General features: G+C 40.1%; 1 protein-coding gene across 1 annotated transcript in view; it reads left to right on the forward strand.

Annotated features, from left to right (window-relative positions):
- The window catches only part of UGGT2 (UDP-glucose glycoprotein glucosyltransferase 2), a 991,813-nt gene extending 974,992 nt beyond the window's left edge, over positions 1-16,821 (forward strand). Inside the window, exons 38-39 of the mRNA XM_053707835.1 lie at positions 7,700-7,844; positions 16,539-16,821. Coding sequence (XP_053563810.1) covers positions 7,700-7,844; positions 16,539-16,561 — 168 coding nt within the window. The 3' untranslated portion in view covers positions 16,562-16,821. The remainder of the gene's footprint in view (positions 1-7,699; positions 7,845-16,538) is intronic.
- Positions 16,822-17,356: the final 535 nt, after the last annotated feature.

Consider the following 17,356-nt stretch of genomic DNA (forward strand, 5'->3'; position numbering starts at 1 on the left):
GGGCTCTGGGCATCAAGAGACTGCTGAGCCATCCACCTCTGGGGGTCCTGTCCTCTGAGAGGCAAGTTCCCTACCAATTCATACTTCTACACATGCGGGTGATCCAGTTTCTGATTCCTCCATGCAGGGTGGCGTGTTCCCCCCGGAGGTTGCAGCACGTTTTTGCTTCCACATAATGTTGGCGTTTATTTGAGAATGTGCTCGTACCCTATTGTCCCGGGCCTTCCACCTTGGGGAGGGCCTCTACAGTTCCCCGCGGCTGTAACTGTCCCTGAGTGCTGTGCCTTTTGTTACAGGATTGTGCGCCTTTGTGTATTGCTGAGACATGTTTTTCAGTTATGGAATGACCCTATCGTTACCAGATACAGGGATTTTCAGTCTGATCATTCGAATGGTGCACCTCATTAGACATGTGGGGGTGAGGTAATCTCCTGATTGTCATTTGTTTGAGATCTTTCACAGTTTTTGAAAGATAGGGCTCCGTTTGGATCGTCCTGCGGGTAGGCCTGTGTCTTTTTGGGCGTTAACCTCTGGGTTGCCTTATATTTTATTTATATCTGATGGGATGTCTTATTTGTTTTTTTTCCCTTCGGGAACCTTCTGGGATTGATACTCTTTATTACTACTTCGGAAGTTGTTTTGGACATGTTAGTCCTATGTTAAAAATGTCTGTTTCTATTTTTTCGCCTATGAGGGAGAATTTATGCAGCTTGCAGGTTAGGACCCTAGGTGCGCAGGCTGGTCCTGTCGGGTTCGTTCGGTCTTGCGGCTGTTCAGACACGTGGCTCTATTCTGCTCGGCTGGTTCGGTAGAAGCACAGAGTGCTCAGGTTAACATTGTTTTTCATGTTCAACTAAGCATTCAAGAGGACCTGTGGGTCCATGAGGCGGGAAGGATTGTTTCAGACCTTATAGCCTTCAGTCATAGATTGCTGGGCAGGGGAGTTTTCCGCTGCTTCAGTCTATCTGACATCTGATTTTATCAGAACCTAGAGTTTTCCTCCCCCATGTGGTGGAGGGTTGGAGGGCTTAATGCCCCTTACCGCAGTTGAGCGGTTTGGCCTTAATTTTTAGGCCTCTGGATTTGTCCTTTTGGGCTTGATCCAACAGCTTGTACAGGATAGCTGTCTAGCATGCGGAAGGTTTGCAGTTTGAAACCAGTTGCAGCTCTTGAGACCTTGAAGAGACCTTTGGGTCTTCTTCCATTGTCTCCAGGTGAGTTGTATCTCCTTTTAGGGATCTGTGTTCCGGGTTATGGTTGTTCCCTGCGGGGACTTTGTTAAGCTCAGAGTTTTCCGGAGCTGGGTAGGCTTAGTGCCTTTCTCTTCCTTGTGTCCTCTGCTTGTGCGGAAGTGATAGGGTGACTAGTCATGCTAGTAGGATTTTTTTGACCTCAAGGTATCCCTTGGTTGGCCTGAGGATTTGAGAAGTATCTTCATACAACTTCTAGCCTTGCTCCTTGGAGCGTTGGACTTGAGCTAGGGGTGATTCCTTCCTTTGGTCGGGGCTTTCGAGTTCTTCTCGCTATCCGGATTCTCTGGATATGCATCCATATCCCTTGTGTCTGGCTTTTTGGCCATTTGGGTTGTTTAGTTCTAGGGTAAGGTTTGCCTGAACTATTAGGTGCCGGCCCTGTTTTTCTCCTTGAGACTTCTGGGTGCTGAAGCTTCGCTTGGCCTTTTACTTGACCCAGTCTTGGGTGGTTTTGGAATCTTGGATCTCAGGGCTGGTCGGGGTGTTCCACGGTAGTGGAACTTGGGCTATGTTCTTGCTCCATCTACCTCACCTGGTCATGGTTGGCCAGGTTTTCGGAGTATTTTTTACTCTTCGCCACAGAGTAGCCCATGTCATCTAGTGGTTAGCTGTGTGGCTTGAGCCTCAAGGGTTGTTGGTTCATACCCAGCTGCTGTCGCTTGATGTCCTATTTCTGGTGCGCCTTAGGGTTGCATTCCCCTGGTTAGTTTGCCAGTGTTCCCGTGGATTCCCTGCTCTGCAGGTGAATGGGTTGGCTGTGCCTCTGCTTGGCAAGCTACTTGTAGGGGGGTCCTTTTCTAGGACATCTGTGTTGGGAATTTATCTTACCATTATCCAGTGACTTCGGGCCTTGATGGCAGTTATTGCCCTTCCGGGCATCATACTTTTTCTTTATGGGATATTCTCCTCCCTATGGAGATGGAGTCCTTTCTTGGGGCTTCTCCTGTATGAGAGGCAGTAAGGTGGGATTGGTTCCCCCTGGGGTCTTGCTGGCTCCAAGTCAGACTTGTTGGGCCTTTATTTTGATAGATCCTTAGGTCTATGACCTTGTTGTCTGTTTTCAGAGTCAGGTTGTACTTGTACTCTGAAAACAGACACTGTGCTATCCATACGCTCATTCCTGTACCTGTTTTGGGATTCTTTTGTTCCCCTGTCTTGGATCCCTGAGGCTGGGTTGGTCCAGCTGGGTGTGGGTCTGCAGGTCAGGATGGCCGGGCGGTCTAAGGCGCTGCGTTCGGGTCGCAGTCTTCTCTGGATGTGTGAGCTTTGGTATAGTGTGCTAGGGTATAGATTTTCCTTTCAACTTGCTCCATTGATTTCAGAAGAGGATTTACTCTTCCTTTGGGTTCTGAGGGTATACTCTCCTCGGGGGGGCCTTGATTGAGGTTTTGTGTTCCCCTTTTTAGGGACCTGTGTGTAGGTCCAGTGGCTTAGGTTGCCTGGCTGCCCTCTGTCTGGGGGTTGCTTTTTGCTTGACTCTTCTTCCTCACAAGTACCCTCTGTGGTTTCCTGTTATGGACTCTGTGTTCTCAAACTTGGGGTTTTCGCCTGGGTGTATATACACTTTTAAAAAAAATAGCATATAGATTAAGCGCCTTGAGACAAATGCACCTATAACTCTAAGCAAAGGCTATCTAGCTAGCCCAAAAATGAACAATGGTAAGGGGGTATGTTCAGAGCGCCTCAAATGCGGCCAGATGACTGAGAATCTCAATTAGTGTAGTGTATTTGAATACAATGAAGTGTAAATTTGCAGTCAAACAGTTTAATTATAAAATGGCACAATAGTTAAAAAATTGTGGATCCACAATAAACAAGTACAAACTAAAACAGATCATAAAACAACGTAGGTAAGCTAAAGATAAAAAAGGATTATCCAAGTAATGGACCTTGACAGTCAACCTTGTGTGGCAGATTCCTGTAAATGAATTAAGATTCCTTATTGAAATTGTGCTGGATGAGAGCTGATGTAGATTGGCTTGTGTTATGAATTGCAGTGATGTGAAATAAAATGTAGGACCTTGGGCTGTGTAGGACCAAGGTGTATACTGGCAGTGTGAGAATAAAGATAACAATATTTATGACCATGTATAATATATGCACAAGTCCAACTTTAGTTGACCCACTGTGTGAAATTCCAGCTATGAATTGTGAATCAGCTGTGGCTGAGCTTTGTGTGTTCCAATAGTGCTAAGTGGCTACCTCAAGTGACGTGTGGCCATCCAAAAGTGATTTGAAAAATGCAAAACAACCAAAAAGTTGATATTTGAAAGTGAAAAACTTGAAAATCTAAAAAATAATCCCAAAAATATGATAAAGTTCAAATTAAAATTAAAAAATGAAATTAAAAAATGGCCAGTGAAAAAATCAATACAAAAGGTGAAAAAAAATGAAAAAATATCAGTTGAAAAATATAACAAAATGGATGACAGAAAAATATATGTGTCCTCCTTTCCCTGTTTGTGCCCCTTTGGGTCTCTGTGAGCTGGGCTCACTCTTGGAGGTGTTCTTTTTTGTATTAGGGGACCTTTCGTTTCCTTTGCCTCGTTCCCTTGGGGGTTTCAGCTGATGTCTCCTTCATTTGTAGAGATGAGCAGTGGGGGACCGTTTGTTGGACTATGGTGTCTCCTGGAGGACTGTTGGCTTAGTCGAGTCCATTTGCGGTCTCTAGTTTCGTTTCTGGACTAACTGCAAGTCAGTGTCATTGGGGCTTTTCCTCTTAAAATTTTCTCTGCTTCGAACGAAGCGTTTTCATTGGGTAGAGGTTCAGGCCTGGTGCCCTCAGTATGGGCCGCCTATTTTACCCTCCCGTCTTGGCATTCAGTGTCCTCTATAGCTTGGGTATTGTTTTCCCAAAAGTAATGAATGCAGCTGTGGACTCTTTCCATTTAAGGAGAAAAACAGAAATTATGCTTACCTGATAATTTCCTTTTCTTCTGATGCAAAGAGTCTACAGCTCTCCACCTGTAATTTTATGTGGGGCGTCCTTATTATTTTTCTGACACCTTTCACCCTGATATTTCTTCTTCTGTTCCTTGAACCTCGGCAGAATGACTGGGGGATAAGGGGAGTGGGAGGAGTATTTAAGCTTTTGGCTGGGTTGTCTTTGCCTCCTCCTGGTGGCCAGGTTCTTATTTCCCAAAAATAATGAATGCAGCTGTGGACTCTTTCCATCAGAAGAAAAGGAAATTATCAGGTAAATTTATGTTATTCATGGGCCTTAGGATCATCCCTCAGGAGAGACCGTCTAGGTACCCTGCACAAAACAGGAGTACAGTGAAATCAGAAATGTCCTCTTTTAAAGAACATTATTCAGAAACCCAGGACCCCCCTCTGATAAAGTAGCAGAAGAAGTGTCCTTTAATTTCAGGTTGGAATGCTCTCTTGTGGGAAGTTTTAATAGCCCTGGAGATTGATGCTCCTCCAACAACAGACAAACAATCTGCCAAGAAGATTGATCAATTATTTTTGTAGCTTCTTCTAAAAAGCCGTCTACCTTCCCTGTACCTGATTCTGTTTTTGACCTAATTACCAAGGAATGGAACAAACCATGTGTTCCTTTTTTTTCACTCCACAAAGTTCAAGAACTTTTTCCCTTTTCCCTCTGAAAATCTGAAATCTATTCCAAAAGTTGATGGAGCAATCTTGACACTGGCTAGGTGGAATACTATTTCCAGAGAGCTTCATTAGTTTCTGTGGTCCCAATGATCAAAAATTCTCCAGATTGATAAAAGAAATTATAGTGCTAAACTCAGTTAATTCTTTAAGAAAAGGGGTGGAACCTGAAAGTCCCAGTTAGATGGGACTCTTGGATACAGACTCTTACAGGGGAGAGTGAAGTTAACAGTGGACCTGACACCAATATAAATTTTAAATTTGCAGCAAATAAAAATTAAACTGAAATGTTTTCACTAAAATTGAATGTGCATATACCTCTATTTTAGTTACATTACCTTTTCTGGGCTAGTAGAAAGTTTACTTCAGCGGTGCTAAATACCGCTGAAAGTAAACTTTTTAAGCGGGTGGGATAGCGCACGTATTACAAGTTGAAAGTAAAAGTTTGTGTAAGCAAATCCTGGCGCATGTAAACTTCAGGACTTATTCTCCCCATAGACTAAAAAAAGAAAAACATGCACAAACCCGACCACATTTAACCAATTGCGCTATACCCAAAGGTAATTATGCATATTTTACATTCCAATGTTCTTCACATAGAAGAAAACCTTCTTTTTATTTTTAAATGTATATTTCTTTATATATATAAAATAATTCCCCTGAGGATCAGGATCCGGTGTATATCCCATACGATCTTCAAGAAGTAGCAGGCACTCAAAACTTCAATTAAACACCTTTAATGTGTCGCAAGAAACGACGACTCACCAACAATACCCATCTATTTGGTGCACTGCCAGAAACAGTCAAACATGTTTGTACATGTGACCAAGGCCTCTGTGAGGGGCCAAAACGTTATGTGTTAGTTTCTTGTGACACATTAAAGGGACACTCAGGTTAAATTAAATTTTCATGATTCAGATACAGCATGTCATTTTAAACAACTTTCCAATTTACTTCCATTAAAAAAAATGTGCACAGTCTTTTATATTTACAATTTTTAAGTCACCAGATCCTACTGAGCATGTGCAAGAATTCACAGACTATACGTATATGCATTTGTGATTGGCTGATTGCTATCACATGGTACAAGGGGAGTGGAAATATACATAACTTTGAAATTTGTTATAAAAAAAAATCTACTACTCATTTGAAGTTCAGACTAAGTGCTATTGCATTGTCTTGTTATCTTGCATTTGTTGATTATGCAAATTTAATGTGTTGACTGGTCCTTTAAAGGCGTTTAATTAAAGTTTTGAGTGCCTGCTACTTCTTGAAGATCGTATGGGATATACACCAGATCCTGATCCTCAGGGGAATGATTTTGAATGTTTCTGGCAGTGCACCAAATAGCACCAAATAGATGGGTATTGTTGGTGAGTGCTGATCTCTTCATTTGTGTCTATATGTATACAGTAAAACACATAATTAAATATTTAAATTTAACTTAAAGGATTTTTAATTTTTTTAGATATTTGAGTGGAAAGGGCTCCAAAGTGTATATATGTGTACACATCTATGTATATAAAATACATTAATACAAATGTATATACATATTTACTATATATACATACATACACATATTTAGATGTGGAAATATTGCATTTGTCAAAAATATTTGGACAATTTCATCTTATGTTCTCTACTATTGTGAAATTGAAATACTATATTGCATATGTATAAATTAGTACCCCTGTTATACAGTCCTGTATTTCTTAACGGGAATAGGCCAGTGAATAATGTCATTTACAGCATTTCTTTTACATCTGGATAATGCTGTTAACATAAAAAAAAAACAATGATTCTTTATAAGTTGACATTCTGAAAGGGACAAAATCACCCTTTAGATATATTTTCTCATCATCTTTGTTTCGAGTTCAAGACTTCCCTTGCATAGTTCATTGACTATTTGCTTTCATTCAGATTTCTACAGTAATGTTCCAAATGGTTGCACTGAAACCCATATTTCTTTATGACATTTTGCTTTACAGTGTTTGGAAATTGGTTCCTCTTTGTTTTTGTTGTTAATCGAATGTGGCAGCATCTTGTTTTACCTGTGCCTGAAGGAGTTGAAGTCTAATAAGCCATGGGAAAAAAAATGTATCTGTGGGCTCAGAATTATCATTGCACAGGAAATGTGTTAAGAGCGATCGAAGAGAAAATGTACAGCACATAGCCTCAGAGCACGTCTCCTTCTGTAAATGCTCAATTTGTTGAAGTCAATAAACTATGCTGTAATCTGTCAAGGGTTAGAAAGCAGCATTGTGTTATTGGCTAGGATGTTCAGGGTGCAACAACTGACAGCTATTCAAACCATGCCTTAAAGATCTTGACAGCTTGTGGTATAATATATTGATTTACAGAGATTTCAGATATGTGCAATAATATGCAAGATCAGGATGCTTGTAGCTTATTGTATTATATTGTCCTTTGCAGTCACAGTAGATTATTGGAGCAGACATTTTACTTGTTGAGCTGCAATAATGCAATTTCCCTATGGGCAACATATCAGTTTTGTTGGTGGAAATGTGTACAGATTCAACTACCGTTTTATGTTAAATTATTAGATTACATTATGGCTGGTCTTCTTATTTTGAAAAAAGTGACTCCAGCCTTGGCAGGTTTCGTAGAAAAAGACCTTTTATTGTACCTTGGTCCACACAAAAGCAACAACGTTTCAGACCTGTGTTAGGTCCTTAGTCATGTTCTTATTTTATCATTGTTTGCATTAGAGAAAAAAAAAAGTATATTTGTCTTGAAGATGACGTAATATGTATTTTTGTATTGAACATTCTGTTTATGTTTTTGTTATTTTTTATGACGTTGACTTGTAGTGCAACAATCCTAAAACGAAAGAACCCAAACTGAAAGCTGCAGCCCGAATTGTCCCTGAATGGACAGATTATGACACAGAAATAAGGCAGCTGTTGAAACGCATTGAAGAGCAGAAGAAAAATGTTACGCAGCCCTCAGATAATGGTAAATACAAATGTCTAGCTCCTTTCTTGACAATTTCCTTCTGTTTATACAGGAATATTCCAATGGGATAAATATGCACCAGAACCCATGTGTCTCTTGACATTTTGCTTTCGTTAAAGTGTTACAAAATTGGTTACCCTTTGCTTTCTGTTGTTAATCAATAGTGGACGCTTCTTATTTAATCTGTGCCTGACTGAGCCTCATAAGATGTGAACAGCTTTGATTTTTAAAAGTACTTTTCAGCCTGTGCCGGCACTGGGTACAGATTGAAGGTATATTAAAGGGATATGAAAAAGGGCTCCTTTTGTAGAAAAAATGTTAATTCAAAGTAAACATAAAAAGAAACAGATTGTGTTAACCCCTTAATGACCAGCACCGTACCCTGTACGACGCTGGTCATTATGCCCTTAAGGACCAGTTCTGGGCATCTCTCTGCCGCGATCTCGCTCAAAATTGCGAGATCGCATTATTTCTGCATGCCCCACTGCAGAAATAGATATGCAGAGAGGGCCACTCTGTGGCCCTCTCTGCTTCGGACAGCGGTGATGCCGATCGTTTGTGGGTGGGAGGATAAGGAGGGAGGCGGGTGGGCGGCCCATCGCTGTAGGAGGCGGGAGGAGGGCGAGAGGGGGTGGGACCGCTACGTCACGCTACAGAGAAGCAAAAAAAAAAAACTGCGTCATTGAGGGGGGAGGAGGGAGGTAGGGGCAATGAGGGGGATCCTATGTGGGATCCGTTGCCATAAAGGGATCTGGGAGTGGCAGGGTGATAGTGTATTGAGGGGTTCAGTTACACTACAGAAAAAAAAGGTTATTTTAATTTTTTTGTTAAAAAAATTGCCTAATTTGCAGCAAACTGGGTACTGACAGACAGCTGCCAGTACCTAAGATGGCGGCAAATAGGTAGAGGGGAGAGAGTTAGAGAGCTGTTTGGGAGGGATCAGGGAGGTTGGGGGCTAAGGGGGATCCAACACTGCAGAATATTTCTAAAGAAAATTAAAAGAATTATAATAAAAAAAGCCTTTTATTTTAATACTGGCAGACTTTCTGCCAGTACTTAAGATGGCAGTGACAATTGTGAGGTGGGGGAGGGAAGAGAGCTGTTTGAGAGGGGTCAGGAAGGGATCAGGGAGTGGGATGTGTCAAGTGGGAGGCTGATCTCTACACTAAATCTTAAATTAACCCTACAAGCTACCTAATTAACCCCCTTCACTGTTGGGCAAAATACAAGTATAGTGCGCAGCAGCATTTAGCAGCCTTCTAATTACCAAAAAGCAATGCCAAAGCCATACATGTCTGCTATTTCGGAACAAAGGAGATCCCAGAGAAGCGTTCACAACCATTTGTGCCATGATTACACGGCTGTTTGTAAATAATTTCAGTGAGAAACTTAAAATTGTGAAAAAATTAACGATTTTTTTAATTTGATCGCATTTGGCGGTGAAATGGTGGGCTGACATGAAATATACCAAAATGGGCCTAGATCAATACTTTGGGTTGTCTACTAATATATATATATATATATATATATATATATATATATATATATATATATATATACATATATATAGTTTTGATAGTTAAATATATTTAAAAAAGGCTCTATTTCTGTTTAAATGTAGTTATTACAAAAATGCTAAAAATGCTCTGGTCTTTTGGGGAAGTTTTTGTCTAAACTTTCATGTTTCAAATAGGGCATGTAATTTTAAAATACTTTTTAATTTACTTTTATCACCAATTTTGCTTTGTTCTCTTTGCATTCTTAGTTGAAAGATAAACCTAGGATGGCTCATATGATAATTTCTAAGCCCTTGAAGGCCGCCTCTAATCACATGCTTTTGTATTTGCTTTTCAAAACAGGGGAGAGCTAGTTCAGGTAAACCATATAGATAACATTGTGATCACGCCCGTGGATTGTGGCAGACACTGCACTAATTGGCTAAAATGAAAGTCAATAGATAATAAATAAAATGTCATGTGATCAGGGGGCTGTCAGAAGATGCTTAGATACAAGGTAATCACAGAGCTAAAAAGTATATTAATATAACTGTGTTGGCTGTTTAAAACTGGGGAATGGGTAATAAAGGGATTATTTATCTTTTAAAATGACACAAATTCTGGTGTTGACTGTCCCTTTAAGGGGGTTAAAAAAACAGCAAACAACTTACTGGTTTTATTGCTAAATGAACACTCAAATTCAGTGTAGATAAGTAAGCAGACATTACAGAACTTAGGTTCCATTGTCACATGATTTTGCAGAAAAAAATTCTACTGTGCATGGGTAATCAGCTGATGTACTTCAAAGGAAAAACTGCTACTTATCCTTTCTGTAGAAACCCCAGCTTACTTCACAAAAACAAAAAATGTTGAATAATACATATTGCAATGATTTCTTTTAAGTATAACCCACTGCTTAGTGCTTTTTAACAATTAAATAGATTGGTGTACATCCCTTTAAACTCCAAATGTAAAATGTTTTGTTATACATAGTGAAAACCAGATTTGTAGGTTGAATAGCTCTCCGTTTGACATATAAGAAAAACATATACAGAAACAGGCAATATATAGTATAGTCTTATCTACTTCTGATTTATTCCGTTATGAGGTATATATTTGGCCTGAAGGAGACACATTATCCCTGTCTGTGGTAATGGGGATAAGACTGTAATAAAGAAATTTATGTAGAGACAGATTCAACTGCGATCTCCTATAACAAGCAGAGAGCTAGTAATAATTCTGTCACAGTGTTAATGTTAACAGTGAAAATGAAGTGAGAGTAAAACTTATTTTATTAACGGTTGATATAAAAAATAAAAGAATAAATAAGTGTTGATGGTCTAAAAATGTAAAATGTTATAAAATTGTTATAAAAACAATCATTTTCAAATGGAGTTGTTAAAAAATTAAGGTTTATAAGTTTAGCAAAAAAATATAATTTGCTATTCAGAGTGTGTATTTATAAATATAACTAGTCAATGTAAAGGATTTTTTACGCATTTAGGGAGCTCCTATGCTCACTACATCCTGTGCTCAAACTCACAAAATACATCAGACTAGTTTACCAGTGAGGTGGCAGGGGTTTTATAGAGCTCTTGGGGTTTGGGAATCTTTGACTCCTCCTAGTGGCAGAGAAGTGTAATTCCCGGGGGTAATGGATCATGGATTCTCACCAGCATGAAATAAATGAATTTATCAGGCAATCATAAATTATATCTGCTTAAATCAACAACATTTTAGAAACCTTAATTTTAGTTAGCATGGTAAGATCAGAAAGCTCATGTCAATGATAAGCAGCTTATATTAGTTTTTTGAGTTGCAATGGGCACATCAATTGACAGCAAGAGCATATTTTGGCCTAGGCAAACAAGGCACTTGCCTAGGGTGGCAGATTTTTTGGGGGGCAGCACTTTTTGAGTCTCACTACACACACTACACACACTGAACTACACACTCACCACATACACAAATGCACTTGAACATGACCAAGGCTTTAGTTTTTAAAATGTATTGGTAGTGTCTGTGCAGTAGATTTGCTAATTATTTGCAAATGATTTAACTAGATAATACAAGTTTTAAGTATTAAATAATAACTTTTTAGCTACATCAATTTTTGGATGCTCTTTTTCTCTTCATATTTTTTTAATTTTTCTTACAGTTGCATCCAAAGCTAATGCTATTTTGAACAAAATATTTGCTAAACATGCTAGTGAAAAAAACCATAATTTAATCCCAATTATTGCTGTATTTCCTATTAGGCAATGTAGCCAATAAGAGGCACTGAGAGGGAATCCTCATCAGTCAGCTATATGATAATATTTTACAATACATTCTGTATTCTGCATAGTTGTCTCCTCTAATACAGCCAATTAGAAAGTGTTCTGCAGAATGCATAGTTTTATTTTACCAGTACTAAGTGCAGATGTAAATGGTAACATCATCACACAAGTAGGTTGCTCATTTCTAATTAACTTGTACCAAAGGGATGAGGCTGTGACTTATAGAAATTAAATACTGATATTTTGTAAATAATCCCCCTGTGACCTATGTCCTGCTTGTTTAAAAGGTGAAATACTATTTTAGAAAATATGTATAAAAATTTGTGTTTTTATCCACTGCAAGATCTCACACACCCAGTGCTGATGTCAGAACATACAGAGCAGCTGATTGGTAAATAGCTTTACAGGCAAGCACTACGCACACACACCAGTCAGCAGCCATTTTGTATACATAAAATAATTAAATAAAATATCTTTTTAGGACTTGTACAGCCCACAAAATACTATTTCACTTGTATGATTCTTTACATTACCTATTTGTGTGCTGTTAGGCGATGTGCAACACAAGTAGCAAAAGGCTTTTTCTTTCCTAAGATACGGTGAGTCCACGGAATCATCAATTACTGTTGGGAATATCACTCCTGGCCAGCAGGAGGAGGCAAAGAGCACCACAGCAAAGCTGTTAGGTATAACTTCCCTTCCCACAACCCCCAGTCATTCTCTTTGCCTGCGGTGCAAGGAGGAGGTGAAGTTTGTTGGTGTCTGATTATTTCTCTTCAATCAAGATTGTATTATTTTGAAAGCCAGAGTAGGTTTGCTCTGATCTTTTGTGTCAAGACTGGGTGTAGCTGTGCTCCATGTTAGTCTCTTCAGTAGGGCAGTGGTGGCTTTTAAGCAGTTAGGAACTTGTGGGGTGGACCTCACTGTGTTTCCTAGCATTTTGCTGCCCATGTATAGAAAACCAGAGTAGGCTTACTCTGTCTTTTCTTCTTCCACAGGCCCCTGTGAGGAGTGGCTTCCTCTTACGCCGGGTGAGCTGTCCTCCTGCCAGACAGCTTGAAGTGCAGGTAAGTGCAATTTTTTTAATGTATTTTCCTAACAAAGACACTGGGCACAGAAGCAGATATACTGCACTAAGTTGGGACTTTGTCCTGTCATACAAGACTAGTTTTGGCAGTAGCAGGCACTGAATTGTGTTAAGGATTGGTGGCTCAGTTTTAATCAAGGGAGCAGGACAGGGTTAAAATTGTATTTAGAGGTGTTTTGGTGCTTAGACCCCTTTTTTATTACGGAACTGATAGCAAGTTCCTGGCTACACAATTTTTTTAGCGGAATGTAACTGATGATTCAGTTGTGGCTCCTGGGACCACCTCCGACAGAGTGGAGGCAGATCCTGTCTGAGGCGGCAATTCAGTAAAGATATGCATGCTTTCACTTTGTGGCGCAGCGCAGTGCTGACCACATGACTTCCTGGAAACCGTCAGTGTTCGAAAACTCCGTAGGAGTCAGGATCTGATCCCGAGCTCTTCTCATTCCTGTCCTTATCGAGAGTTGCAGAGGGGGCAGGTAGGCACCTCAGCGCTACGGCTGAGGTGTAGAGGTGTTTCTGGCAATTAACCTCTCGTTTTACTTCAGTCATTTTTATCCTGTGAAGAGATATAATTAATTTTGGCAAATGTACTTATTTGAATACCCCGGTGGGGACACTAGTTGCTTTAATTCATTTTTAAAGAGACAGTATTTTTTAAAAAGTCTATTCCTTCTGCAGAATGCAAACTTTGCCTATATAACCAAGTAGAGCCACCCTTGTCTTTTTGTTCCTCATGTATTGACAACACATTGTTGTACAAAGAAAAAAAAAATTCTTCTGAGCCACCATTCTCTCAGGATGATGCTGTTCAGGCTATGCCACAGCTTTCTCCTCACAAGCCGCAACGGCCTCTCAATCTCCTGGAGGAGTGTTTTTGCAAGCAGAAATTGCTGCCCAGGTATCTTCTGCGGTATCTGAGGCATTAGCTGCTATTCCCATGTTACAGGGAAGACGCAAGAGGAAAATTAGAGATTCAGATTTTAAGGTTTCTGATCCAGTTCCGACTAACCAAGTTGCTCTTTCTCATAAGTTGGATGAGGAAGTTCCGTCTGTGGCATCTGAGAGTGAAATCTCAGATTCGGACAGTATAAATCCATCATCTGATGCTGTAGTTGTATCCTTCAGGTTTAAGCTTGAACACCTCTGTGTGTTGTTAAAGGAGGTTTTGGCTACTCTGGACGACTCTGATACGCCTATCGTTGTCAACCCCTAAGAAATCAAGTAAACGTAATAAGTACTTCGATGTTCCTTACGCGGTGGAGGTGTTTCCCATACCTGACGGTGCTACAGACATTATCGCACGGGAATGGGAGAGACCTGGGATTCCATTTTCCCCGTCGCCGGTGTTTAAAAAGATGTTTCCGGGTTGCTGACTCTATTAAGGAGTCGTGGCAGACAGTGCCCAAAGTGGAAGGGGCAATTTCTACTTTGGCTAAGAGAACTACTATTCCTATTGAGGATAGCTGCTCATTTAAAGACCCTATTTGAAAAAGAGGTATGTTCATCAGGGTTTACAATGGCAACCGACAGTGTGTATTGTCACTGTGACAAGTGCGGCAGCCTATTGGTTCGATGCTTTGTCTGAGTCCCTTCGAGGAGATCCAGGACTCTTAAGTTAGCCGATTCTTTTATCACGACGCCTCTTAAGCTTTTGGCAATCCCTTACAAAGGTAAAACCTTGTTTGGTCCTGGTCTGGCAGAAATCATTTCCAATATCACGGTGATAAAGGGTCGTTTCTGCCTCAAGATAAGAAAAATAGACCGAAAGGACGTCAGAGTAATTTTCGTTCCTTTTATAACTTCAGAGGTAAGCTTTCCCCTTCCTCAGCCAAGCAGGAACAGCCCAAGCCTTCCTGGAAACCCAATCAATCTTGGAACAAGGGGAAGCAATCAAAGAAACCTTCAGCGGATTCCAGATCGGAATGAAGGGTTTGCCCATGATCTGGGATCGGATCAAGCGGGGGCAGACTATCTCAGTTTTCTCTGGCTTGCATACGGGATGTTCCAGATCCTTGGGCTGTGGACATAGTATCCCAGGGGTACAAGCTAGAGTTCAAGACCTTTTCTCCCAGAGGCAGGTTCCACCTTTTAAGATTATCTGTAGACCAGATAAAGAGAGGCAATCTTAAAATGTGTCATCTCTCGTATCAAGCAGGAGAGAGAGTCGGTGAATTTTTATAGCACCTGCGTGGCCTCGCAGGATCTGGTATGCAGACCTGGTGGAGATGTCTTCTCTTCCACCTTGGAGACTACCTCTGAGGAAGGACCTTCTACTTCAGGGTCTCTTCCTTCATCCAAATCTCGTTTCTCTGAAGCTGACTACTTGGAGATTGAACGCTTAGTTCTTTCTAAGCACGGGTTTTCAGAATCGGTCATTGAGACCATGATTCAGGCTTGCAAGCCTGTTACTGGGAAGATTTTACCATAAGATATGGCGCAAATATCTATATTGGTGTGAGTCGAAGGGCTATTCTTGGAGTAGGGTCAGGATTCCTAGAATTTTGGCATTTCTCCAAGAAGGGCTGGAGAAAGGCTTGTCGGCGAATTCTCTGAAGGGTCAGATCTCTGCCTTGTCTGTTTTGCTGCATAAGCGCCTGGCGGGTTTCCTGTACGTGCAATCTTTTTCTCCGGCCCTGGTCAGAAGCAGGCCTGTATTTAAACCTGTTACTCCTCTGTGGAGTCTTAACCTTGTTCTTAGAGTGTTGCAGGATGCTCCGTTTGAGCCTATGCATTCCATAGTAACTAAGTTGTTATCTTGGAAGGTTTTGTTTCTTGTTGCTATCTCTTCTGCTCTCAGAGTCTCGGAACGCTCAGCACTGCAGTGTGATTCCCCTTATCTTGGTTTTTCATGCTGATAAGGCGGTTCTTCGTACTAATTTCCTTCCTAAAGTTGTTTCGGACAGGAATATTAATCAGGAAATTGTTGTTCCTTCTCTATGTCCTAATCCTTGTTCTAAGGAACGCTTGTTGCCCAACCTGGATGTTGTGCGTGCGTACTTACAGGCAACTTAGGATTTTCGCCAGTCTTCGGCCTTGTTTCTTTGTTTCTCTGGGAAATGCAAAGGTCTGAAAGCTACGGCTACTTCTCTTTAACTTTGGCTGAGGAGTATAATTTGTTTTGCTTACGAGTCTGCAGGTCAGCAGCCTCCTGAGAGAATAACAGCTCATTCCACGAAGGCTGTTCTTCCTGGGCTTTAAAAAAATTGAAGCTTCTGTGGAACAGATTTGCGGTGACTTGGTCTTCGCTGTATACTTTTTCCAAATTTTATAAATTCAATACTTTTGCATCAGCTGAGGCTTCTTTTGGAAGAAAGGTTCTTCAAGCAGTGGTGCCTTCTGTTTAGGTCTGCCTGTCTTGTCCCTCCCTAATCATCTGTGTCCTCTAGCTTGGGTATTGGTTCCCATAAGTAATTGATTATTCCGTGGACTCACCGTATCTTAGGAAAGAAAACAAAATGTATGCTTACCTGATAAATTTATTTATTTCCGGATACGGTGAGACCACGACCTGCCCTTTCTTTTAACCTCAGGCACCTCTTCACCTTGTGTTATTTCCTTTTCTCCATTTTCCTTTGGTCGAATGACTGGGGGTTGTGGGAAAGGGAAGTGATACTTAACAGTTTTGCTGTGGTGCTCTTTGCCTCCTCCTGCTGGCCAGAAGTGATATTCCCAACACGAATTGAGGATTCCGTGGACTCACCGTATCCGGAAAGAAAGAAATTTATCAGGTAAGCATAAATTTTGTTTTCTAACATTAACAATGGTAAGACTATGTTCATTTATCAATACCAGGGGAAAAACACATATTTATAATGTTTTGTATTTACAGATGCAAAGCACGATGAACTTTAGCAGCACCATATATGGAGGTTACAAGGGAACTTACAGACTTTTTCTACAAGGAAGATCAGAGGCGGCATCTGATGCTTACATTTTCTTTGGCTTGTGAATACAGTTTTCACATGAATTTCTTAAAGGACTGGAACATCATCGAACAAAATGTTTAATTTAAGCTATTTTTATATAAATGATGCCAGTTGTGAGTCTTTTATTTATGTTTTGTAAGTAGAAAACAATGCGTTATCTAAATATTAAAGGCACATAAAACCACAGTAGCAAAATGCTTTAATGTGCTAAAAGATTTTATTATTGCACTTTTGCTTGTATATAACTGTTGTTAAACACAATCCTTTAGAGAAGTTTCTCTGTTTTATCTTCAAATTCACGATTAAAGTCTAGTACTGTTTTGGTAAATAAATCACTTGATAAGATTTTCTAAAGGATTGTGATTGAGCCCTATGTGTTTAATACCTGCAAAGAAGTTAAACACAGACAGCTGCAGATTGGCAATGCATTTGCACTCCTAAGCCTGACACAGGGCAGTGACTGATGGCTACACACACATGTAGATCTTGACACAAGATCATTGGACAATGTTCGTCTCAGGTGAGCAGTCTATTGGCTACCGGAGCTGTATATGTTAGCAATAGTAGCATAATACAATTATCTAATTCACAAGAGCATTTTAAGTAACTTCATTTCCATTTAATCTTCAAACTTTTTTGGGGGGCTCTGTATAAATATATATTATATGTGTGTATATAGATATATTATATATATATATATATATATATATATATATATATA

The sequence above is a fragment of the Bombina bombina genome, chromosome 3, assembly GCF_027579735.1.
Source record: "Bombina bombina isolate aBomBom1 chromosome 3, aBomBom1.pri, whole genome shotgun sequence".
Lineage (NCBI taxonomy): Eukaryota > Metazoa > Chordata > Amphibia > Anura > Bombinatoridae > Bombina > Bombina bombina.